Raw genomic sequence first — 25896 nt, 5'->3', positions numbered from 1 at the left:
CAACTTTGTCTCCAAACCGCCCAACCTGTCCCCCTGATGCACTAACCGAATCTTCTCCACTGTGGTCAGTCACAATGAAAATCTTAACACCTCCAGTTCAGCCTCCTGTCTTTCTGTCAGTGCCACCGTCACCACACATCATATCAGGTCTCATTATACACCAACATTCCGTCTGATACGACTCGTTGACGCTAGGAGTCGCCGGTTTCTCTCCACATTCCCCGCTGAGGTTATGCGCCATATTGGCAGTCTCCTCCATCTCAGCAAGCGTCGGGCATGCACGCCTCTAACCGGTTATCGAGGAGACGTTTGTAAATATTTACTGTGGTCTGCCAGTCGAAATACAACACTATGGAGGCGGTCAAAGCCTTTAACAATGAGGTTTGTAAGAGATTCTCGCTAAAAGATTTGAGTATATTGAGGATATGTTGTCTAATTCACAGTCGCGGTAGCTAGTCGGCTAACGTTAGCATCTTAGTAAAGAAGAGGGTAGTGTTTGGCAAGGCCGCTGTTTCTGCACAGCAGTGCAGCGGTAACGTAAAGTCAGTGAGTGTGTACTTCGTATAAACTGGCCACACATCATGCAAGAAGAGAGTTAATTTGTTAGTACAGCCCTAATCAGGGTTAAATTCTGTGAACAAATATAACCCAGCGGCTGCCAGTAGCGCTAAATAGCTAGCTCGCTAGCTAGCTCCAAATTAGCAAAACCGCTTGAGCTAACTATCTGATGTGACCATGGGCAGAGTAGCGCTCATTCACCTGGGAAAGAAACAACAAATGATTGTGAATCAGTACTTTCCAAATTACAGTTAGCTTCCCGGTATATGCAACCTAAACAATGTGAAGTAGCAGCGCATATCCACACTGTTAAGTTTAGCCTTAGCTATCTGAAGCCTCCAAGCGGAGACCGCAGCCGTCATTTGTCTACATAACACGAAGTCTTTGCTTTAGCATGATGATCATTGTAAATAACACCTGCATTTAATCCTAGTAAAAAATCAATCCGCTGTCGACCGCAATCGAATTGTGAGTGTTTGTTTTAATGACGATACTAACGCAAATACCTGAGTCAGAGGCAAGCCCCCGACGTCGCTTTATTGTGAACTTGGGGTCTCTCTGAGCCCCATGACAGCGAAAGCCAAGGTTCTTTAAATTGTTAATAAAAGTTTGTAGTTGGTGAAGGGGGGTACTCATTTAGAAAGCTATTGGGTGGCAGTTTACGGTTCTTATAGGATCACTTCAGTATTTAAACAAGCTGTTCTCTGTCTTTTTCCTTTCATATTTCAGCTGTACTCATTGAATGAATACAAGCCCCCCATCTCCAAGGCCAAGATGACTCAGATCACCAAGTCTGGAATAAAGGCTATAAAAGTAAGTATGCAGTGTTATAGGATGAGGCAGGTAATAGAGGAATAAAGACATGATTATTAAAGAGAACTGTTCCTTGGCTCCCAATGAATATAAACATATGCATGGTCTAGCAACCAACATTATTCTAGTTTTGTTGAGTTGCTCCTACAGTAGAATAGACCTCAAGTAATTTTTAAATCTCAATTTAGGTCACAGCCCACTAGAGTTGTGGTATGTTAATGTTATCCAGTATGAAGATGGTAAAGAAAATGTGGGACCAAAATTGAATTTTTACTCTCAGCTCATCTTCAGTCACATTCTGGTTTGGTCTTTAAATCAAGCATCCAAAACAATATGTGGTTATTGGTATTTAAAGGAATAAAGATGAAAATATAAATGTTGACTTTTACTACAATGGCAGTGCAGGTGGTTGTATGCCCTTTGGCTTAACACACGTAAGACCTCCAATTCTAGACAAAGGGAAACATACGGTAATACATTTGTGCGTAGGAACAGCATGTGGAGTAAAATATACCAAATCAAATATGCTGTAATGACCACGTGTGAATGAGGGAGCAGCCAAAAGAAGCTGCTTTAAAAAAAAAAAAATCTTATGCTAATCTTATGCTGTTTACTGGATAAACTACAAAGGAATGTAGGGTTATATAAACTCAACAGCAGTGTGTGCAACTCATCTGCTCTGCTGTAAAACTGTGTGGTGTTTGCATAACTTTTAATAATAGAACAGTTTAATAAAAGCCCAGGAAAGCTGAATTACCTAAGAATTAAAAAATATATGAGGTGTTGCTCTTCTGCTACCTTTTATGGTTTCTCATCAGCCTTCCGGCAATAAGCAATTTTTTTTTTAATTGATTTTTTTTCATGCAATAGAAATGACTTTATTGATTTATATGTGTGGGAAATATGACGATTAGAGGGGTGCAGTGAGACTGAAGTACCTCGCTAGCCAAACATCCCAGTTTAACAGGGAGTTTCAGCAAAGTCGAACACCAATCAAATCTATAGGTTTTTATCAATTTATGTAGTTTTCTTATAGTATATTTCTAATCAGACATTTGTTTGTTATGTGTTGAACATGGTAAAGTTAACATTTTGAGTGTATGAAAAGTAACTGAACCCAGTGATGTTGAGTTATTCTGTTTTCAAAAACAGGTCATGTATCACATCACACTGAGGTTTTTTTGCCTGCTTCAGTTAATGTCTACATATCAACGTTGCCTGTTACTGCACAAAGTTCATTTATGTGCTAGGCTGTTAGTAAATAACATTTTCAAGCTTGAAGAGACATTTTTCACCATCTGTATTTATAAGTCTCTTCGTTTTAGTTATAGAAGTTTTTTTTTAAATAAAACTGACTTTTCGTTGTGTAAAAGGCAAAGATGTTAGTAACAAGTATAACAGTAGCTTCATTCCTGAGCAGTGAGCCAGCGTGCACAGTGCCAGAAACTCGGGAATTAAAGTAACAGTCATTATTTTTATTTATATAAGTCTGCTTTGTAACTCATCAAAGTTATTTTAACATATGAGATAATTGTTTTATTGCTGTTATTTGAAATCATGGCTGAATTCACAAACTGATAACAGATTTCTTTTATACATTGGAAATTCTACACACGTTATTGTGAATACAAAGTTTTTAAAAGGCTGCATTTGATCAGTTTTTACGTATATTAACACATCAGCAGCCAACAGCAGTGCACAGCGGCTTTAGCACTTCTTGTGGTCTGGAAAATATAGATGGGATGCCTTGAGTAAATCGGTTAGAATTCTAAATAAAACAGATGTTAGACATAAAACATTAAGGTAAATGTATTAGGTGCCAACAGCGTATTAAGCCACATTCAGACTACGGCAGCTTGCCACTGTGACATCATTTAAAATGAGCGTTTTAGCCTTTGTTATCTTACGGGTTTAAAACCCGAAATGATGAATGAGGAGAGCAGGACCTGACTGTGAACCTGTGAACTTTCTCATTGGCCAACAACTTGCCAATCACAAGTTTAGTATACCCTGGTTGTGTCATATAATCTCCAGATTTTACTGATTGTGCTAAATATTCTGGAGCAAATTCGTCCCTTCTGCTGGCTTTGATTGATCTGTGGTCTGATGCATCACTCGGTCAAGGCTCTACAAATGCCTAATCTGACCACTGTAACAGATTTAGACTGATCCCAGTATAAACCAGTCCTATTGGAGTCTTTTGTGTATTTTACACAATTACAACAAACAGAACAATCTTCAGTCAGCAGTTTGTGTTGCGTGAGCATCAAATAAGGTGTGGACGATTTTAAAAAGAATACAGCTTCACATCATCTGCCTTATTAGTTTGGTTTTTGATCATTATTTTCCTATGATGTAGCACCATAACTGCAAATCCTCTGATTAAAAATGATACGCAACCAGTTGTTATTCTGACCTGATTATGTTCAGTGGTACACGTGTAAAAGCTGCAGTACTTGTTTTTTTTTAATTTTTGTTTGCAATATTCACATCTCATAATAACAAGAGCCGAGTGTTATAATTAGGCTGAAATTAAATTTGATAAAGATAGAGCTGGTTATTAATCTGGCTAAATTAAAGGATACATGGCAGTGAATTTGTTTTGGGAGGCGTTTCTGCCCACTGAGACTGAGCTTGAATACTTTTCCATGTGTGGGAAACAGAGTGTAATGTTGTCATGGAAATAGTGAGTTACATTGCGGGATGCAACCAAATTAGCTTTTTAAATATATCTTACTGCTGTCTGATTTTGAATCTATGGACAACTTCTTAGAATGACTTTGATGGAGGAAAGATAAAATCCTACAGTGAGTTCCGACCTCCGCTTTTATTTTGTAGTTTTTTCTGATTTTGAAAATAAAGTGCAGACACATGCGTAGCTGTATAGTTGTTAGCTGTTATAGTGTTGAAAGTAGTTGGCGCCATTTCTGTTCTTGCGTGCTGTTAAATGCTTTAAGCTCTTGTACTTGACTATTATTAGTTTAGCTGAATTTGTAACTAGTTCTAACGTCACAAAATGAACAAATAGCAATAAAAGTCTCACCCTGCTTACTCAACAGTAACTGTGCGTCCTCATGTTGCAGGTGGACCGTTATATTTTAGTAGTTTTGCATGTTGGTTCCTGTTTACAGGTCTGTCAGTGTATCATAAACACATGATGATTCATGGGGATAAATGGGCCTTAACACATGGCATGTAGCCAATACACAGAAAAACCTGTGTGTCTTAAAAACCCAAGCAGAAAATGAGACTCTACATCTGGAGAAATTTTAGAAGTAAAAAAAATCAGTTGAAACCCAAAGAAATGCTGCTGTTTTTAAAAAAATAAATTTTATTACTTAATTTTATATATAGATGATTTATAAAAGGTGAAGGTCATTTTTACTTTTCAAAGTGGGCAAAAAAGTGTTTTCCCAGAACGGTGCTTTTTATTATGCATGCTTGGCTGGTATCCTGCACACTGTGCCTATAATTCGGGGGGTCTTTTGCATCGCTGATCATTAGTCACCAACAAATTCTCCTTAGACTTCATTGCTTAAAGTTGTTCTTATTATGAAATACTCAAGGACCAAAACACAGTTTCCTTCTTTATAAAATGACAGTTATTTTTTTAGTCATTTGAATTCTGGGCCTGACACTTTGAGTTCAGGACACCAGCCTTTAACAAAAGTCCTCTCATGATATATTTCTTTGTCCTGTTTGCACTCTAAAGGAACTGCTCTTCTTGTGGTGTTTCTATGCCTTGTGTTACCTGTGAATAACACCCGTTTCCCCTTCCCTCAGCAGCTCTCCCAGCTCCCCCAAAGCACTGAAAGTGAAGCAGGAGGATGGGGTGGAGAGAGTTACAAAGAGATAAGAGAATCCCTAACCAGCTTAGGTAGGAGTATGGGTTGTTTCACAAGGAAGATGGAAGAAGACTAAAATAATTGAACTGAATTTGTTCCCACACACCCAGAGATGCACAGCTTTTGCTGTTCTGGTTGTCTTGCGTTGGTCGATGTTGGCTTTGAACTCTTGTTTTTCAAATTGAAGTTGCAGTCTTGTTGATTTTCTTCATGAGTTATTTGAAGATATTTGTGTTTGGTGCAGTTAATTAAAGTCAGTCTTCTGTGTTGCTTCATGTTGGATGGAGCTGGAGCGGAAATGTGTTAGCTTTGGGTTTAAGATGCCATCAGTGACTTATTAAATGTTGAGTATACAGTTAACTGCTTGAGTCCTTTAACATTAAATATACACGTTTAGTGCTTTTATCTCCAGCAATACTCAGATTTGCATGTCAAGACTAAGTTTTTATTAGAATCTTAGATTTATTTCATTGAAGCTTGAGGTTTGTCTGGTTCACAGTTTAAAAATTGTAAATCCATGCTTTGGCAAAGCAGTCGTAATTGATGTCTTTTGTACACGCAGGAAGTTTGCCTTTTTCATCAATAACTGAGAAATCCAGTTGAATCTACATATTTCAGATGGTGATTTGAATGAAAGGTTGGGGCTGTTGCTTCTTGTTGAGTCGTGCTCAGATGGAGGAGAGCTTAGAGAGCTTAAACTAGATTGATGATGGCGCTTCAGTGCTGGAGCTGATCCGTAGGATAGGACGGCACATGATTTTAGAAGTTTCTCTGTAACGTTGCTGATCATTTCAAAACAGCCAACATACGTGATAAACAAAAATAATAAATGGAAAACGATGCATATGTGACCAGCCGGGATGGTGCAACAAAGCATCTGAGATGTAATGTCAGATGCTTTGTTATCATGTTACCCATTCAGCACAAATTTCTAAGAGACTGATGTCCACAGGCAGCAGTTTTTATGCTGCCATTCAAAATGAATGAAGATTCTAAAAGTAATTTTCATTCATAGCCAGATTAGAAATGGTCTTTTTAGTCACTGCCAGAGTTAGATTACTCTCTGCTATTATTTAGTGTAGATATCTGTAAGAGGAATGAACAGCAGTGCTACAGAAACTTAGCATCTTCCAACCCAGTGCACTTCAAGTGTTTTTGTACAAAGGACTTCACTGTAAAATCGAAACTTCCAGCACAGAAAACTGTTCCTGTGGACACAGCATCGAATCTTTAATTTGGTTTAATGGGCAGTACAGCCTCAGAGTAAGGTTGCATCTGAAGAGCACTTAACCTTACTGGATTGTTACTATTCTCCATATACTGAAATTGGATGAATGATTAAAGACAGGATTTTAGTTTGTCTTTCAGCGTATCTTGAGTTTGGATAAGAAGAGACAGTCTTGCACTTTAAAAAAGGAAAAGTTACCTTAACTCATGATCATCAGCTGCGCTCTAAAATGTTCTCTTGAAGCAGCCTGACAGACTCACACATGTTCAGACAATTATTTTCACAGCCAAGTTATTTAAAAATTGATGAAAGCGTGGCATTAATGTAAAACCGTTAACGCCTGTAAGGTGCACAGCTACCGGCGACTTGCTACAAACCAGCGAATGCTGCGTTTTTGCCACATTCTTCATTTCGTCTGTGACTAGCAACAAGTAGGAGAGAAATACATGGTTTTGAACCAGCCGGGTTCCACTTACACAGTCTGGGTACGCTTGTAGGTTGCCTATATTTTACCCGTGTTGACCCACTTGGCATTGCCCACCAGCAGCTGTAGATGTCTCGCTCTTTTCTTTGTGTTGTTTGTGTGTATCAGTCTGCCTGTACTTCCAGGAAAAGGACAGCTTTCAACACAAAAAATCTCTGAAACATTCCCCTTTAAACCATGCAATAAGTGATACTGATCCCCGTCTGCACAGAATCCGTTAAGACCTAAAATTACCTGTGAAGATTATTGTGAAATGAATTGGTCTCAGTGGATTATTTTAATTCCAAGCGTCTGTGTGGCCCACAGGCAAGTGGTTTCTTTTGCAACAAACTATATTTTTCTCATTCACAGTTCAGTTTGTACTAAAAGGTAGCAATACGAGAACTGTAACAGCAACCTTTAGCACTGGCTTAAACTATAAGTTGGTGCAAAAATTACAGTTGTCACCAAACTACCATTATTTGAACCAAAAAGACATTAAATATTAAAAGTAACCTAACCTGACAGCAGCTATAACAGTGTGTGTCAGGTAATGAATGATCAGGAATAATTAGGAACCTCTCTGCAGTCTGAGGAAACAACACACAGGGTAGGTGATTAGTTATTACAGGATACAACCGATAAAATCCATGCAAATATTTTGTGAGTTTAAAATATTTTTAGACTGACCTAAAATGACCCGATCTTAAGTCATTTTACCGCCACTGACTTCCAGCCTTGTAATTTCACTGGAGGAATTTGCTGCATTTATTTTTGAATCGGGCTTCATCTTTTAGATTTTTCAGATCCAAAACGCCCATCGGGCTATAACCCGACGGGCGGGGCTGAGATAGATTTTGGTCGCCCGACCGGAGATATCGCTAGTTGTGGGACATCGGGCTAGCGATTTTGCGAGCCCTGAGATCTGACCAATTGGATCACTGCATTTCGCAACAGGTGTGCTCGTAACTCAAATCGCGCACTGTTACTGAATACACAATGAGATGGAAATGGTAAAATAGTCCTATTTAACCTCAGGCGCACGGTTAGATGCTGCTCCAGGTCAGTCGGCTCTCTCTTAAATGATTCCTCTCCATTTTCAGATAAGGTCCCAACTCAAACAATTAGTTCATTACCAGACCTCTGGAGAACTTCAAGACATGTTGAGGAGGTAGTTTAGCCATTTAAACCAGCTGTGTTGGATCAAGGACACATCTAAAACCTGCAGCACACTGGCCCTCGAGGCCCCTGATTTAAAATGCTGCTGCTGCTCCTGAGAACTGGATGCAGACAGAATCTGTTTCCTCCTTTTCTTTTTGGAAACATCAAGACCAGCTTATGATCGCTTCATGTCTACTCCTTTATTTATTTGTTTGTTTATTTTTTTTAACCAATTTTAGCAAAAATCCGACCGGTTCGGTGTGTATATATGTTACACGACAAGTTTGGATCTGGAAATTTCTGAATTTCGTGTTGTTGTTTTTTCACATCACATTCGGTGTGTAACAGATTTACTCTACAGGATACTTCAGATGTACGTAGCTATGAAAGCTGTAAGATTAATTATTAAACGTGAATTTGTATTGAAAACTTTTATTGGGAATTATTGGCAACTGTTTCGATGCCGTTTTTATTTTCTCCTTTTTTAATGGATGTTTTAAACTTAAACGTGCTGCTTCGTTTATGTTTTTTGCATTTGCTGCAATATCAAACGAGAAATTTAACATCTACTTCATGAAGCTGACGCCATTAGCTGCTAGAGTCACACACAGGGACTCGGATACTTTCTTAGAATATTTATTATTCTTAGAATATTTGTATAATGCCAGGACAGTTTGAGAGTGGACAGGAAGGCTGGGGGAGAGACACAGTAAACAAACAGGGGCAGATTCAGACCCTTAAGCTGCATAGCTCAGTGAGCTGTACCCAGCATGGTTACTTTTATGAGAGCTAATAGAGGACCAGTTATAGAAGCTCTTCCCTTATTCAGGGGCCACCACAGCAGGTAGTTGTGCACGTCTGATTTGGCAGACTTTTACACCGGATGCCCTCACTGACACAAACCTCAAAGGGATTTGTGTCGCCTAATAGGCTCGAAACAGATGTTTTCTACACAGCAGAGAGCCTCATTGACTAAATGTGTAATAGATCCACTGATCTAGGATCAGTTATGGCTTTTAAAAACAATTCTGTTAGACAGTAAAGGAGCAGAGGAAATTTCCTTACCTTATACTTATAAATGTGGCACGATGGTCCTTTGTAACAGTGGATTCTAATGTCCCTTCCGTATCATCTCAGGTTAGTGTGGAAATTTAAAGATATTAATCTGAAAAGTCCAGAGTCCAGTTAGAAAATACTGCTGGATATGTAACTTATTTTTAAATGGGTTTTATCTTGTTTATTTACTTAAAGTCTGTTTGAGTCCGACTGCTAAATACAAAGAGATGAAGTTACTCTTTATATGTTGGAAGTATTTGCAGGTTGAGAGAAAATAATTAGGCTGGTTAAGTAGTCTGACAGAAACCCTTTAAATCTGAACACATGTTACACGAATGAAGCAAAAAATTGGCCAAGCAAAGATTTAGTGTTTATTTTAAGAGCTACATGAAAGCATTCATCACATTCCATGTTAAATGCATTATGTTTTAAATCTTGCTGAAAAGTGCGACACTTTGCACTTTGCAATATTTGAGACCCTGCAGTGGCAGAAAAGTCTGCAGAAGTTAAGGTGGTGTTTCTGTGAGGACTGCATGTAGTGGCTGCTGGTGTAATGTAATTACACATTAACAAAATAAACTAATTCAGTTTGTTTTTTTCCGCTGCTACATTTCAGTGCTGTGAAACGTTTGAGCTCAGCCTAAATGATCCTGACTGACATAGAAAATCACAAAGCTCTCTGCTGAGCCGTCGGTTTGAGAGAGACGTTTCATTCAGGAAGTATGAATTGATCATGTCCTAATTTCTATATCTGCAGTGAAATGCCACACGCGTGCTAGCATGTGGCCGATGCTTGTTTGGTGCCTCGAGTGAAGAACGGCATCTCTGTTAAAAGTGGTGAAGATTGCAGCTTTGCTTAAATGATCCCTCTGTCGCACCACCTTATCACTTTGTCTCATGAAGAAATTTGCCAGATTAAATATAACCTAATCATTTACACTCTTCGTCATCATCATGACATCCGCAGGTTACCAAAGTTACTAATAAATGATAAAACCTTTGTTATAGCAGAGTTACAAAGTGCTTCACAATTATTTATCAAGCTTTACAGACATAAAACGGCTCAGGTAGAACTAGAGGTTTAAAAAAGTGAAGAAAGAACGAGGCAGGCTTTAAGGTATCTATCCACTTATGTCCACTGATTATGGATAGTGGTAGACTAGATTATGTGATATGTGGATAAGGTTGAACATGAATGGCAGGGATGAGCTGCACAGTGGGACGTTAACCCTCTGGCTTTTGTCTCAGTCCTTCTCACTCTCACATCATCATGTGCTGTCGAAGAAAAGCTTTTAAAGTAGTTGCTGTAATACTTGTGAAGATGGGTGTAGTCTGATCGCACGATGGTCTGTAATTTGCTCCTTTCAGTTTCTGTCTATTCCATCGAGCATTTTCAAAATGTGCGTGTGGGGGGGGGGGTCACAGTATTATGACAGTAGTACATAATTATGTACAGTGTTTGCATACTTGCCTAAATTCATAATCTGTTCATCAGAAACATGCACGTGTGTTTTACTTACTCAGTACTTTCTAAATGTCTATAGAGGGACACAAACCACCATAATCACAGTGATGCTACTGTGCTGCTCATGTCTTCTGTCTAGAAGTACAAGGATGAGTGCAGTTCGGTAACAGTTGCAGGTAGTGTTGTGCATATCTTTCACACACAGCCTGTGCAGTGTGTGATCAGTTGCCTGGAGACTGGTCCACACTGCAGCAGGTGATGTATGAGCATGTGGTTTTTTTTGTTTTTTTAATTCTTTGGTGTGAAAGTATGTGCTCAGTAGGGTTTCTGGAAAGGGTGGAGAATCTCTGTGAAGAAGACTGTCTGCTAAATGTTCACGACAGTTGTCTTTGCTTTTCATACCCAGACCCAACTTGACTCATTAGTTAAGTTGCTGCTGCTTTTGTTGTTAAAGCTAAATCACAGTTTAAGGGTCACGTAGAGGAAGTGTCTGCCTTTACTGTACAAGGAAGAGACCTTAAAGGAAAGCACAGGGAGAATACAAAAGTAAAAAAAATATATAAATACATCGTCAGCAGACGAATGGAGTGAAGATGAAACACCCAGTTAATTTATTCACCAAGCCAAGTTTTCCTTTCTAATGGAATCTTTTAAAGGACTGTTTATGTGTCCTGGTGCCAGTATTCAGTGTTGTTTCAGTTCGTTATGTGTAATTTTCCATTCAGTCTCCCTACGGCGTCACATCACAAAACAAGTCACCTCTAAACAGTTTAAATGGTCCACTCAAGAGCCAACAATTCCTGACAGACAGAGCTGAACACAGCATCTCAGCTTATGATCCTAGTGATCACAGGGAAGAACCATCGCTAGCAGGTTGCTGGATCATTGGAGGAGCTTATTTTATGTATTTATGTATTTAGGTTTTAATTCTTGTAGTAGATAATCGCAAGAGACAGAACTCTGAAGGAGGAAATAGTTGGTCTTTCTGCAGGGCTGATCTAACAGTGGCATCATTTCAAACAGGGCTTGAAGCCCTCTGTTATCCCCAGAAAGCTGTGTGCCCAGTGTTACAATGGCAATAGTAGTTGAGTTACAGTACTCGTAGTTTTACGTGTACTTTCCGTAAGTTGTCGCCCAGTGTGCACATTTATTAATCTAAGATAAACAACAAAGGTGACATGCTTTGTTTCCAGGGTGCAGTTACTTTAATTAATTAATAGTCTGACGATTGCTTTTTAAAGTAAATGAATAAAGTTACTAAAGTTTGTCTGCAAGCTTGAGTCTGTAAATGGCATACTGCAGTTCTCACAGTCACACCATGTTAAGTCTTCATACTTTACAGTTTCTGCTGTAAATTTCTTGTCTTGAAAATTTCTAGTGGACTTATTTCAGCTTCACTTTCCCTTGCATATGTATAATGTGTATATATTGTAGTTTGCAGCTTCATGTGTTGGCAAAATTTCAAAACTACCACCAGCTTTACTTGTTTAGCTTCACTTGTATCATATCTAATGACTTTAAAAAAAAATGCTGGCAGTTTTAGAAAAAGCTCTACATGATATGTTACCTTAGATAAGTTTAACTTTGACTGCAGCTGAACTTATGTAATTGGAATCACTCCTCCACAGTCCTCTCTGTGATAAAGAAACATCATCAGACCAGCTCCTCTGTTGTACTTTGACTCCATCTGCTGGCTGTTTGCAGAATTGCATCATCAACTAGAAATTCTGACTTTTCTTAGCAGGCTGTGTAAATACTTGTGGTGAAGGGCTCCCTTTCATTTGCTTAACCACAACTGCATTGCTGTTGTGCACTTGTACAAATATACAAAAGACTGAGTCAGTAATAGGGCTGCACGATTTTGCATAAAATTAGAATCACGATTTTTTTGGCTTAGAATTGAGATCACGATTCTCTCACGATTTACTTTTCCAGTATAAATATTTATTGCACTTATTAACTGCACATCAACTTCGTAACAGTTGAGACTGAACATAAAAACAACAAATGTCTCACGCTTTGTTGTTGTACTGCTTGAAATTCCGTCTCCACCGTTGCTCGACGCTGCGTGTATAGAGCAGGTAGCGCAACAATAGAAAAATAGTTGCGGGACGGCACTGCGTAGCGTTTGTCTAGGGTGTTGATCATTTTCCTAAATCCCTCGTTTTGCACCGTGTTGATGGGAGCCATATCTTTGGTCAGGTGATAAGTGATAGCCTCCGTAATTTCTTTGTGCCTGCGGGAGTTCGACGGGTATAGGGAAGCGCTGTATAAGGTTCCCGTTATTGATGTTTGGGTGGTTGACCGGGACGGATTTTCTCCTGTCACTCTCTCGTCATCCCTGACGTGCTCTCCGTTGTTTTTTCCCTGCTAATTTAAGCATCACACGGCACAGCTTCTGTATCACGTGGTATAAGGCTCCGCCCTTGTCATTTGTTGAGCAGGAAGAGTGAGCGCTTGTTTTCATGCAGAGTACGTCCCGGATCAAAATCAAAATGCGGTACAATCGTCGTTGTCTTTTTTTTTTTTTTTTTTTTTAATTGTCGTCATTTGGAAATGAGATCTCACATAAGTATGAATCGAGATCGCGATTTTCTAACGATTGATCGTGCAGCCCTAGTCAGTAATAAATCTTTGAGCCCCAGCAAAGATCTTCCTGATGGGATTTTGTATTTTAACATGGCACTTGTGTATCTAAACCTCACAAGAAAGCTTAAAAAAAATCTTCAAGTTTAATCTTCGTCAATGCACTTTCATGAGTACAATATTAGCATTAGCAGCTGTCTAGTTAAACTAGATGTCAGTGATATGAAGAGATTTTGCTGCAAATGGGTGCACAAAAGTAATGTCTACCAAAAAGTTCTGTATGAAACTAAGTCACTTTTAGTGCTGCACAGAGTTTCAAAAGTACATTTGAAGGTGCCTAACTGGCAAATATTTTTACTGTCAAAGCGCTGAAATGCTGCCTGTTTAAATGAGAAAAGCCTGTGAGGCTGTTACTTTCAAGTGTAAAGTGCTCAGCCAAAAAATGTCCATGAAAGCAAGTACAATGATTTAATCATAATGATTTAAACAAACTAAACCTAACACTGTAATACCCATCTCTCTTCTCTCAATATTAAGCCTATTTCTGACATTTCTGATTTATTTATGAAATAGTTTTTCTGTGCATGCCATAAGGTTTTTTCCTCTGTGAGATGAAATCACCTTTTCCATTAGTACCTACTCTGCTTAACTCGCCACAGTTTTTGGGGTTTTCCATTAGGTCATAGTACCCGGTACCAGGTACTAAAATAGTACTGCTCGGCCGATCTACCAAGTGATCCGATACTAAAATGTGACGTCATCAGATTGCATGCCACCGATTGGCTGGTCAGTGGTGTCACTTGATGAGTCATGAGTCTCTCGTTTCCGAAAATCAAAACCGCCATTTTTGAAACAACGCTGTGGTCCCCGAGTCTGACGAAAAGCCACAGACCGAGCAGTGATCGACGTCCACCTTTGCTGTAGCGTTCGTATCGCATACTAAATGCGCCACAGGACGCTCAGCAGCGTTGCTATGACGATGACCATTCACATTTAAGCTGTACTCTATTGTAATGGAAAAGCAGTCGATCCAAGTCGAGTCGTGGCGAGTTAATCTGAGTAGGTACTCCAGGGAAAAGGGGCCTAACCCTCACAATGTCCAGGTTAATTTGCGGGGAGGCAAAGAATTTAGTGCTGGTAACGCAGGAAGACATCCCATCAACAGACCAAAACTGTTGGCCTGTATTTAGACTACAAACAAGACTGGCAAACTGTCTTTTAAAAAACATGATCTGAATCCTTTTACTGAAGCCAGGACAGGCTTGTCCTCATCCTGACTAGTTACCAGGGTGCTTTACTGCTTACTCAGGTAAGGTCCTGTAGCTTGAGTTGTTGCTCTTTTGGTCTGAGTTTTTGGGGAATTGAATGCAAGTACATAAACAATGGATTTTAAACAGTTTGGTTCACAGGGGCACAAACCTGGGACATGTCATACAAAAGCAGTACTGGCCATACAAGTCAGGACTGTTGCTGTTCTTGTTGTTATACCTGTGCTGTATACCTGCAGGACTGGTCTGCATACATTTAATTCAAGCAGTGTGCTTTACCTTATTTAACAGAAAACTCTGGATTTTGCTGATATTTCTGACCTGAATTTTGAATTTGGCTAAACTAAATAGCACTTTAAAAAATTGTTACTTTTTTTAGTAAACCCAGAAATCTTTTTTGTTTGGCAAATATTTGTTTATGTGGAGTAAAAACCCCACTCTGGCCTGCATATATAACAGACACTGGCACATCTTTATAGATGTCAGCTGTGCAGGCCAAAATATCTAAGAGTTGCTAAGTGGTGTAAGTTGTAAATAAGGAAGAACCTTTCAGTTTCAGAGTAGTACAAGTATTTGACATTCTGGTGTTTGGATTAGTTTAAGTAATCTAAGTTACTTCTAGCTCTTGATTTATGTTAATTTACAGAAATGTATGTGGGACTTTTGAAGTCTAGCATAGATAATCCACTCTGCCATCCATGGGTGGCAGTGTAAACTAGTAAAGTGTTAAAATAAAGATGGGAGATAAATCCAAAGAAAAATCTCACTAAGCCATCAGAAGTTCTTCAGTGTATCTTGACACACATTTTCCAAAGTAGGATGTCATTCTTCAGTTCATGTTGATCTAGGGCTGGGCGATATGACCCAAAATTCATATCTCGATATTTTTTAGCTGGATGGCGATATAAGATATATATCTCGATTTTTTTTTAAAGCCATAAGTTAAGAACAAAAAGAGAGTTCTTAGTCACACTGTGTCCCAGATGTCACACGGGCACTTTTATTTACATACAGCGTAGATGTACATGAAGAAATTACTCAAAAATAAATTATCAGCATTTATTAAATAATCATGGTCCATAAATAAAAGAAAACAATGTTGTTTTTGTGCATAACAAAAAGCTCACAATTGTGCAGTCAAAATGTAAACTAATAGACGCTGAGCATAGTAACAAAGAGACAGATTTCACAGCTGCACCACGTCTCTGAACAGGTGCCGTTTGTGGTCCTTATACACACACAGTACGTATCACTCCGCGAGGCTCCTCCTCGGTAGCTGTAATCCTCCGACAATCCATCAAGTGGTGCAGCTCCGTAGCTTAGCAAAGTCATATTAAAACATTTTTTGACAGATTGCCGAGCGCCGTGTACCACATAAAATCGGTTCGCGGTCAGTAAGCACAACCAGAATTCATACATAAGGCGCACTGTCGATTTTTGAGCCGTGCAGCCCCTCCTGGCTGCATGTCGTTAGCGCGGTTAGCTCGTTAGCGCGGTTAGCTCGCTAACACGTTGACGCCGTCCAGCCCCACGCACGGTAACTCGCTAACGGAGATTTTCCGCTTTCATCTTGTCATTGCCTGCAGGTGAAGCTATGGGGGAGGGGGAGTTGTGTTCAGTGAAGGAGAGGCGAGGCAGAGTAACGTTGCGTAGAGACGGAAGTGGACGAAAGAGAGGCAAAACCTGCGGCTCCACAAGTATAATTATAACGTAACATAGACTATATCGATATAAACGATATTGTCACATCTTATATCTCGTATGAAAATATATCGATATTTTTTAAAAAAACTCGATATATCGCCCAGCCCTATGTTGATCCATCGTCATCTAAGAAGAGACCCTTCAACTCAGGATCTAAATGTTCCAACGTAGGATGAGGAGGGGACTCACTAAGAACACATTTGTATAAATTTATAGCTACACTTAAACTTTAACACACCTGTCTAGACAGTCTATATATAGCTCTGCTATAAATCTGTTTCGCACACAGGATCTGCTTGGGCAGTGAAGTGTTTTTATTTTTTTTCACGTATTGGAGACGAAGACAACAGCAGCAGAGATCGATTGCTAGTGGATAGCCCCCTGAGTCTTATTTGAAAGGTTTGGCTGTTTTCAACCCGCTACAACCGGCTCTTCCCATCCTGCGTTTCCCTACCAGTGTGTGCCTGCCCCAATACCGGCACCGCCAGAAATAGAATTCAAACCTGTGGGAAACATGAGCGATATTCCTCTGTGTGGGTGCTGGAGTGTTTTTGCTGACGCAGTCTTATTTTGCCCTGCACTGACACTCTCCCCTGAGGAAATGTTGCTCTTCTGCTTTTTCTTGCATATCACACTAATGCACAGTCATCAAGGTCATAGAACGTGGAGCTGTTTATGGTTTATGTCTGTGCTGGAAGAAGATGAACCTCTGAAATCACTGAGATGTTTGTCTTTCCAGCGTGACAAAAAAAAAATCAGTCTTCCTGCTCAGTGTGTTAGTGCCTAATTGTTCCATACGGTGGACTGTGTGAAAGCATCTACATTTGTTGTTACTCTAATCTTTTAGTCTTTAGGGTTTAATTTGTCACTTTGCCTGTATTTTAATTATAGAAGAATATCTATACTAGTAGTGCTACTAGTTGTCTAACTCCAGAGTGTCCTGCAGGCTGGTGTGATCATTACAGTGTTTAATCTGTATTCATGAGTTTGCTCACTCCCGCCCTCAGCCGTAATTTTGATCTTGTCTGCAAAGCTGTTAAATTTCATGACTTTATATCGTGCAGTAATTGCGATGTTTGTTCACAGACATGAATAATAACAGCCACACTGTTGCAGATAGTAAAATAATTGTTTTTTTAATTATTTGGCCCTTTTAGTTTTTGAATTCTTGTTTAAATCCACAAGAAAGTGATGATGCTGTCTCCATCTGTCATGTCTGTTGTATCCTCCTTTAACAGAACTAAGCTTTAAAAAAGCAATTATTTATTTATTTTCTTTTTTGTGCATGTCATTAATTTGTAAATCTGAGGAACGGGGAAATAAGACGATTTACTTAAGAGCCTCCATCCAGTCTCTTTTATGTTTTTTTTAACCCTCAGTGCTGTTCCCCTTTTGTTACTGTGCTCTGCGATGTTGTTGCTCAAGTCACTCAAAATATTTTTTTCTCTTTGCTTTACTTTCAGTTCTACAAGCATGTTGTCCAGAGTGTAGAGAAGTTCATACAGAAGGTGAGTTAATGCTTTAATTAGAACCATGAGCCACATCCAGGCAGGTGCAGAGATATTCGTATGTTGCTCTGCTGTTCATATAGCTCAACACCAGCTGTCTTTCTTCGACAGTGCAAGCCAGAATACAAAGTCCCAGGGCTGTATGTCATCGACTCGATCGTCAGACAGTCCCGACACCAGTTTGGCACAGAGAAGGACGTATTTGCCCCGCGCTTCAGCAAGAATATCATCTCAACGTTCCAGCACCTCTATCGCTGCCCTTCAGATGATAAGGTTAGACCATTTTTAATAGGTTTTCTGTTCCTCTCTGTGGCTTCTCATTTCTCGGTTTCCCAGGACATTATTGTGACTTACAGGGCGTTCGAATGAGTGCGATCTGTTTTGTGAATGAGTATGAATGTCTCGTGTGTGATCGGTCACAAAAATATTTAAAGATCATGTGTCTGAGAGAAGGTTTTTGAGTAAATAATTTGTCTTATTGTTTTTGTGTCATCCAAATTCCAGAGTAAGATTGTGAGAGTCCTGAATCTGTGGCAAAAGAATGCGGTTTTCAAGAGTGACATCATTCAGCCTCTGTTGGATATGGCAGCGGGGATTCCTCCTCCCAGTGTCACACCCGTCATGCCCAGCAGTGCTGCCCCGGTCAACAACACTACACCCGGTCAGTAGAAGCACATTAAAGTTCAGATTTGCTCTTCTAATCACTGCTACTGTGGTGTTTAACATATCTGAACACGGCAACCTTGTGATTCTCTCTGTGTATCCAGGGACCCCGGCTACACCGGCCACTCCAGCCAACATAGTGCAGGGTCTGCCTGACTGGGCTTCGCAGATTACCAACACCGACACTGTGGCTGCTGTGGCCCAGATCTTGCAGAGTCCCCAGGGACAACAGGTAAGTGAACACATCCTCCCAAAAAGTGTTTACATCAGAGCAGCATGTGTAGCTGTCGGAGTAAGAAGGTGTTTAACTTACTTTGTTGTCGCCTGTTACAGCTCCAGCAGCTGGTGCAGAGTCTGCAGATGCAGCAGCAGAAGCCCCAACCGTCCCTGCTGCAGGCCTTGGATGCTGGCCTAGTGGTGCAGTTGCAAGCTCTGACAGCTCAGCTCACTGCGGCAGCTACTGCCAACAGCCTCAACCCCCTGGAGCAGAGGGTCTCCTCTTTTAATAAGGTAATGCTGCAGTCAGCAGCTGTGAGTTTATTTTTATGCTTCTGTGGCAGCCAGAGCTGGAGGCGTTATGTTTTTGAGTTGGGTCCATGTATATATGCACATCTCGGTTTTATTGGAGTTTTGTATTTGCAAAAACATTTGCATTCATTGAAACAAAAAACACTTTTCTTTTTGTAAGAATTCATTGGCCAGCGAGAAAGAAATGAAACAGAAATCTATAAAAGAGTTAAAACACAAAGTTAGTGGAATTTTGTATGTAAACAAAGGTCTTGTGTGCATGGATGTTGTTGAAGGCATGCATCCTTGCTTCATTTGAATTCTCTTTACTTCTACTCACATTTTGTTTCTGTTGCAGAAACTTTTGGGTCCTTTTGACTTTGGGAACGATTCAGAGCGTAATGAAGAATCTAAAAAGGACAGCTCAACATCTCAACTGTGAGTTCAGTGTGTTTGACGTTTGTTTTAGTCCTTCATTAATAGTGATTCTGCTGCTTCCACCTGAGAGTTTGTGTCTAATCACGCTGCTGACTGCTTCCAGGCCCATGGTGTCAGAGCCCATTAACAGCTCCCTCTTCCATCAGTTGGCTGAGCAACTTCAACAGCAAAACCTGGAGCAGTTTCAGAAGCAGCTGCTGGAGCATCAGCAGAAGGTAGAGCACACACACACAGAGCGGCCTTCTTGTTCAACATTATGTTTGTTCTGGATTTATGATTTGCTACAACTTGCATTCTGCATTTTTTTGCAGGCAATGAACATAGAAGGGCAGGACTCGATCTTTGGGCAAGAGAACTCAGTTTCGAATGCTCAGAGCAGCAGCCAGCCTCAGCTTCCAGAGCCAGAGAATAAGATCGACGACTCCATAGACAACCAGCAGCAGGTATGCCCGTGGGCCATTACTGCAACTTTACACTAACTTAGAGGTTGGTGTATGCACTTAATATTTGGAAAGAAATGCATGTCTAAAAGCAGGACTGCATTAAATGATTAGTTAGCTCTAGAGATGGGCTTTACCTGAAATTACCCATGGGTTTTCTAGGACATGGATCTAGATGAAGGCCCGGATGGGATGGAAGAGGAAATCTTTGAGGCTGAAGAGAAGAAGACCTTGAACACACGGTCTAGAACAAGGTCAAGGTCACGCTCCAGGTTGGTTTGACTTTTGATACATGGGTTTGATGTTTAAAAGGAACATGCTCAGGGTTTAATATTAGCATGACAAAAAGTCAGTATGGAGAGAATTCCCAAAAGGTTTGGCATTGTTTCTCCCCAGGTCTCCAAAGAGGAGACGGTCTAGGTCGCGCTCCGGCTCACGGAAACGGAAGCATCGAAAACGGTCGCGGTCACGCTCTAGAGATCGCAAGAGGAAGTCCTCGCGGTCTTATTCTAGTGAGAGACGCGCCCGAGAACGAGAGAAGGAGCGGCAAAAGAAAGGACTTCCTCCCATACGGTCCAAGACTCTCAGTGGTAAGAGGAAGTCATTGTTCTGTTCTGTTAAATATTTTAAGTTTACCACCTGCAAACCTTTTTTTCCCCCTGATGAGTAAAAGTCCCATTATTTTTTCCCCATCTCGTTACCTAGTGTGCAGCACAACTCTGTGGGTGGGCCAGGTGGATAAAAAGGCCACTCAGCAAGACCTCACCAATCTGTTTGAAGAGTTTGGCCAGATTGAGTCCATCAATGTAAGCAGACCTCTCCCTCCTTTACCCTCTAATTTTCTTGCAGTGTGTAGTTTTGATCTCTTAACAAGAAACGTAATGACGGTGCCCCAGCCTGTCATTACTGTAGCTGTTCCTAATGATCTGTCCTGTGTGTTTTTTAAATGCCTGTGTTACTATCCTTCTTTCACCAGACACACAAATCTGCCAGTATTCTCCGCTACACTCTTTTGCTCTCTTTAACCTCCCCTGTCCTCGTGTCTCTCTGCAGATGATCCCTCCCAGAGGTTGTGCCTACATCTGTATGGTCCACAGGCAGGATGCATACCGTGCCCGTCAGAAGCTCAGCACCGGCACGTTTAAGATTGGCTCCAAAATCATCAAGGTCCACATTACCTATACAGTTTATTCCATTGTGTTCTTTGTTCGTTCTACACGGTGAAGCTTTAGATTTAGGTGCACATGGTTGTATATTACAGGAAGCTACTATTAAAAAACAATAATAATAATCTGTTATCTTGACCTTTTGTGCGTCTTTGATCCAGATTGCGTGGGCTCTGAACAAAGGTGTAAAGCAGGAGTACAAGCAGTTTTGGGATGTGGACCTGGGTGTCACGTACATACCTTGGGAGAAGGTAAAGCTGGATGACCTGGATGGCTTTGCCGAAGGAGGAATCATCGACCAGGAGACTGTCAATGACGGTAAGAGGAAAGGAGCCTTTCTTTGGCACAGACTCAGGCTCTGTTAATTCTGTGGCGGTGTTTGTTGAAATAAAAGCAGGACAAACATGCGAGTTTGTGCACAAATGATGAAAACAAAACAGTTATCCAGGCAGACAAATCTTGGCATTTCATCATCTAAGTGAATTTACTCTCTGCTCCATTCCCTTTATTTATTATCCACTGGAAAACTCGGTGAGGAATAAGATTGAGTTGGAAAGAAAGAACTGAACTCCTTAATCCAAACAAATAATTGAACAGTATTTGTTTTTTGTTTTTGTTTTGGTCTGTGTCTGCAGAGTGGGAAGCTGCCAAGAATACTGAACAAGCCAAGGAAGCTGCAAGTCAGCCAGTAAGCACTGAGACTACAGCAGCATCTAACACCCAAACCGAGACCTTCAACCAGCAGGTTACCATGATGCCAGTGCAGGTACAGTCTGCCTGTAAACTGTAAAAGGAGTACACCTCCATGATTTGATTCTGATTAGTTTAGCTACACCGTTGTAAACCATTAAGAAACTTTGAGTTGCTGAAATGTGTTAAGGGATTTGTGTATCATAAAACTTGGGAGGTTACACTATTTTTCTTTTAACAGCGTTTTGTTTACAGTCTTATATCCCTCGTATTCAGCTTCCGGTTGCACAGGCAGTTCCCAGTGCGGTCGGTTTGGTGCCTCCTGCCTTCCCTGTCACCATGGGCATACCTCCGCCAGGTTATGGGCCGCCGCCACCCTTCATAAGGGCAAGCTTCAATGCCTCACAACCTCCGCCAGGTAAATGATGCACGTGTTGTAAAAAGATGAGGCCAAGAAAAATTGACCAGCTTACACAAATGATTCTTTCTTGTCCAGGTTTCATGCAGGCTGCTCAGACAGCAGGAATGGCCTCAGCATCTGCCTGTGAGTATCTATATGCTTCACCTATGACCAGTACATGGATGTGAGTTTGAAAGTGGAGCTCCCTATTAGACTGTCAGGTTTAAATATGTTTTTGTTTTGTTTTTTTTACCTGTAGCTCTGGTTCAGCCTTCAGTGGGCTCCAGCCAAGATGCTGTCAAGGATTCACCATTCGGTGCTATGATTCCTCCAACAAGCACCATCCCAGGTAGCTTCATGCCCTCGGCTATCCCAGGAGCTGGCGTGTTCAACCCAGTGGGAGTGCAAACTCAGCAGGCCGCTAATGAGAAAACACAGTCTGCAGAGGGCATGGATGCTACTGCAGAGCTCACGCTGCAAGGTGACACATCGTTAATGTGTTTGAATAGTTTTATTTCTAGTATTCATTTTTATGTCTCCTTTTTTTAACAATTCTGTCTGCACTTGTGTTCATCTCCAGGCATGCAGAATGCTGTCCGCAGTGGAATGGGTCTGCTGGGCATGCACCCTACAGCTTCCCTCACCCACCCCCTGCATCAGTCTGGACTGAGTGGGCAGAGGATGCCCGGCCTGCTGCCTTTGGATGTGCGCCCCAACCTGCTCCAACCCGGAGCCGCTGCTCGCTTCCCGCTGCTCATGCAGCAGGCCCATGCCCAGCAAACCCCTGGCCTCCTAGACAGTCCAATCCAAGCTCAATCCCGCCCCAGGGCTCCCTTCCCTCAACTGGACCCCTTCCACCGGCCCCCCAACATAACCAGTGAAAATGTATCCAAAACAGAAGATGAGTCGTCCTCTGGAGCTGACGAGGGCAAAGACCAGGACTACCGCTTTCCTCCGATGGAAAAGCAGAGCACGGGTCTGCTGCGGACCCCTCCCCCAGAGCATAGGGAGCCCCTTGCAGGATCAGGAGCAGGCGTGAGACCACCTTTGCTCCAGACCCCAGGTACTCAGCCAGCCAGATCAAGCCTCGTAGGCCGTCTGCAGGCCCTTGCAGGGTTTACACCCGATAACCGCTGGAACCAAGCCAGAGGGGACTTTGATGAACGTGATGGCATGCGAGGAGGCCCCCAGGCCCCAGGTGGTCCAAAGGGCTTCCCGGAGGCTGGTCCCACACCTGGGCAGAACTTCCCCAGCCGCTTTGATAACCGTCCCGGGACAGCAGCCGGTGTTTCTGTAAATGCTGGAGCTGTTGGGGGGCCACAGGCTTGGAACCGTAGTGGTAATGCCGCAGCTCCTTTTGAGAGCGAGCTCCATCAAGACCTAGATGAAAGAAGACGCCCATGGGACAGGCAAAGAGATAGAGATGAAAGAGATTTTGACTTCAGGAGGGAGATGAATGGTAACCGCCGCAGCCGCGAGAGGGAGCGCGAGAGAGACAGGGGCCGCGACCGCACCAGAGAACACGAACGCGAGCGAGACCACGACAAAGAGAGAGACCGCGAACGTGGAGGCTCAGCACCCCTTCTCCCTCTGCCCACACCTCTTCTACCAACTCCACCTCTCAATCCTAACCTGACACTGAACCAAGGCAAAGTGCTTGCTCCGCTTAAACTGAACCCTCAGATTCAGCCACGATTCCAGCCCCCGCTTTTGCCTCAAGCTCAGGGCAAGCTCCCTCTGCTGGGTCTTAATCAGGCAGCGCCTCAACTTCAGATCAGGTCTCCTCCTCCATCACAGAACCAAGCAGCCGTGCCCGAGCCTGAGTCAGAAATCCCAACTCCATCCGAGGCCCCCCAGGCACAGCCGACACCCTCGACGCTTTCGCACGACCCGTCATCTGACGGCGAAGGTCAGAGCACATTGACTGAGGCGCCTCCAAAGTCAGAGTCGTCGCCACAACCAGAGACTTCTCCACGCACAGATTCACCATCCCAGCCTATAGCCCAGTCCGCCTCTCAGACCACTGCTTCTTCTGACAGTGAAACCCCTAGCCATGCCTCACCACCTGCTGAGGCATCGTCCCAGGACTCATCCATGGCCTTCACACAAGCTGCCAGCCCCCCCGAAGATACGACTCACTCTGCGGAGGAGCAGAAAAGTGGACAGAAGGATGAGGAGGAGTCACAAGAGAGACCCTCCTCTCCCCAACCGCCGGGGGTCAGTGGACCGGAGCTGGACAATGATCAGAGTGAGCCCGTGGAGGATGCTGCAAGTCTGCCAGTGGTAGACACTGTCACAGACACTGAGGGGACATAATCATCACTCAGTAGGTAAAAGATCATTTTGTAAAGTTGTCTCTTCTTCTCTGTACTCATGTCAGCAAACTACCACCACCACACGGGACATGACGAATACTGACTCACACTGTCTGATAACAAATGATTTTATCCTCACAGAAACCAGTGTACTTAAATAGAAGGCTCATTAGCTGATTTATGGTTAGAGACTTTTGTTTGTATTTTATTTCCTTTTTTCCTTTTTTTTAAGTTGTAATGCCACACCACCCATTTTAATTATGAGCTTGGTGAATTTTATCAAATTGCCTGCCAAAATGTTTCAATTGTATATGGGGAAATTTAGCTTTGACCTTCCTATGGAAGAGAGTAAGAAATCCTGGCTGTTCGACAACGGATTGATATACTTGAAAATGGCAGCTGTTGGCCCAATTTCTGTCTCCTCTTCTTTTAAAATGCTACTGCAAAGTTTTCAATGAATGCTTTTGTGGTGTCTTGCAATGCTTTTTTTTCTTCTTCTTTTTTTTTTCTCCTGAGCAGAACAAATGGCCTCCATACATTAAAACCAGAACAGCTGCTTATAATTGGAAAAAAAAATGAGCATTTTAAATAGAAAACATGAAAATGTTGTATCCCCAAAATAAATGTCTGTAATTTGTTTCTAATTATCCAGTGAACACAAACAGAACATTACATGCCCGGGGGAAGAAAAAGAAAAAGGAGCAGAGGGATGTTCTGATGTCGGCTGCATATTGTTTTAGTTTGAAATAAACATGCTTTGTCTGTTTAAAACACTTGCTTTAGGACTGTTTTCTGACCCAGGACCAGTGGAAAATGCTTTACAGACTCGTGCGTGCACACACACACACACACTGTGTGCTGTCACTTCGGTCGATTTGATGTTCTTGTAACTCAAGTTGCTGCTATACCATCCATCCACAGAGCACTTTGTTGGATGCAACCGTGGGACTTGTAGTTTTTTTAGTCTGAGGACTTCAGCCTGTATGTTTCCCTAAGCTTTTTGCTGGGTGACTGTTGAGGATGGGATTGTGCCTTTTTGACTGGATTTGTCGTTCACGATGCTATCCAACACTACTGTGCGATGTACATCAGACTGTGCGTGCAACTCTGCTTTAGACAGCTCACTGAAAAGAACGCTCCCTGCACAGAATTGACTGACCTACAGTTTGAACGGTGGCTGCGCCGTTTGTGCAGCGCCTACCTAGAGAACAATATATCCTCCATCGTTCTGTGCATGCAGGCCTGTAGCCATGTTTTAACCTTCTGTCTTCTCTTGTTCATTTCATACCTGTAGTGGTTTTCTGTTGAGACGTACCTCTAGATATCCATAGTCTGCTGTTCTCTCAGACCAAATGTCTACTACAGGAGTTGTGATGTTGAATAAAAGTTCAAGGTGCATCAGACTTTCACTCCTTACTGTCATGAATTCCCATTCAGGCTGACCAGAATCATTATTTTGGGATTAATAGTCCAATTCACGGGATTGGATTGCATCTCAATAGTCTGTAACATTTCAAGCACCACCCACCCGCTCTTCATCAAACAGTAGGAACTCACCTGGGTTTGGTCACGTGACCACAACCCGTGATGGATCCAACACGTGCATGAAGCTAAGACAAATA

At 41.8% G+C, this 25896-nt stretch overlaps 1 protein-coding gene across 3 annotated transcripts; it reads left to right on the top strand.

Annotated features, from left to right (window-relative positions):
• Positions 1-164: 164 nt before the first annotated feature.
• scaf8 (SR-related CTD-associated factor 8) lies at positions 165-25677 on the top strand. Of its 3 annotated transcripts, XM_026151683.1 has the most exons (21): positions 165-381; positions 1288-1371; positions 17611-17655; positions 17767-17928; positions 18160-18316; positions 18423-18550; positions 18652-18828; positions 19184-19263; positions 19367-19478; positions 19575-19706; positions 19866-19975; positions 20100-20293; positions 20409-20509; positions 20757-20870; positions 21031-21187; positions 21505-21635; positions 21815-21977; positions 22056-22103; positions 22219-22440; positions 22540-24289; positions 24927-25677. In XM_026151683.1, exons 1-20 carry the CDS (start codon positions 352-354, stop codon positions 24273-24275), a joined length of 4083 nt encoding a protein of 1360 aa, XP_026007468.1. In that variant the 5' UTR covers positions 165-351; the 3' UTR covers positions 24276-24289; positions 24927-25677. The 3 variants fall into 3 exon arrangements, with proteins under 3 accessions (XP_026007468.1, XP_026007469.1, XP_026007467.1); XM_026151684.1 differs by having other exon boundaries at positions 21836-21977; positions 22540-25677; XM_026151682.1 differs by having other exon boundaries at positions 22540-25677.
• Positions 25678-25896: the final 219 nt, after the last annotated feature.

This window comes from Astatotilapia calliptera, chromosome 19 (genome assembly GCF_900246225.1).
Source record: "Astatotilapia calliptera chromosome 19, fAstCal1.2, whole genome shotgun sequence".
Lineage (NCBI taxonomy): Eukaryota > Metazoa > Chordata > Actinopteri > Cichliformes > Cichlidae > Astatotilapia > Astatotilapia calliptera.
This window is presented reverse-complemented; position numbering and strand designations above follow the sequence as displayed.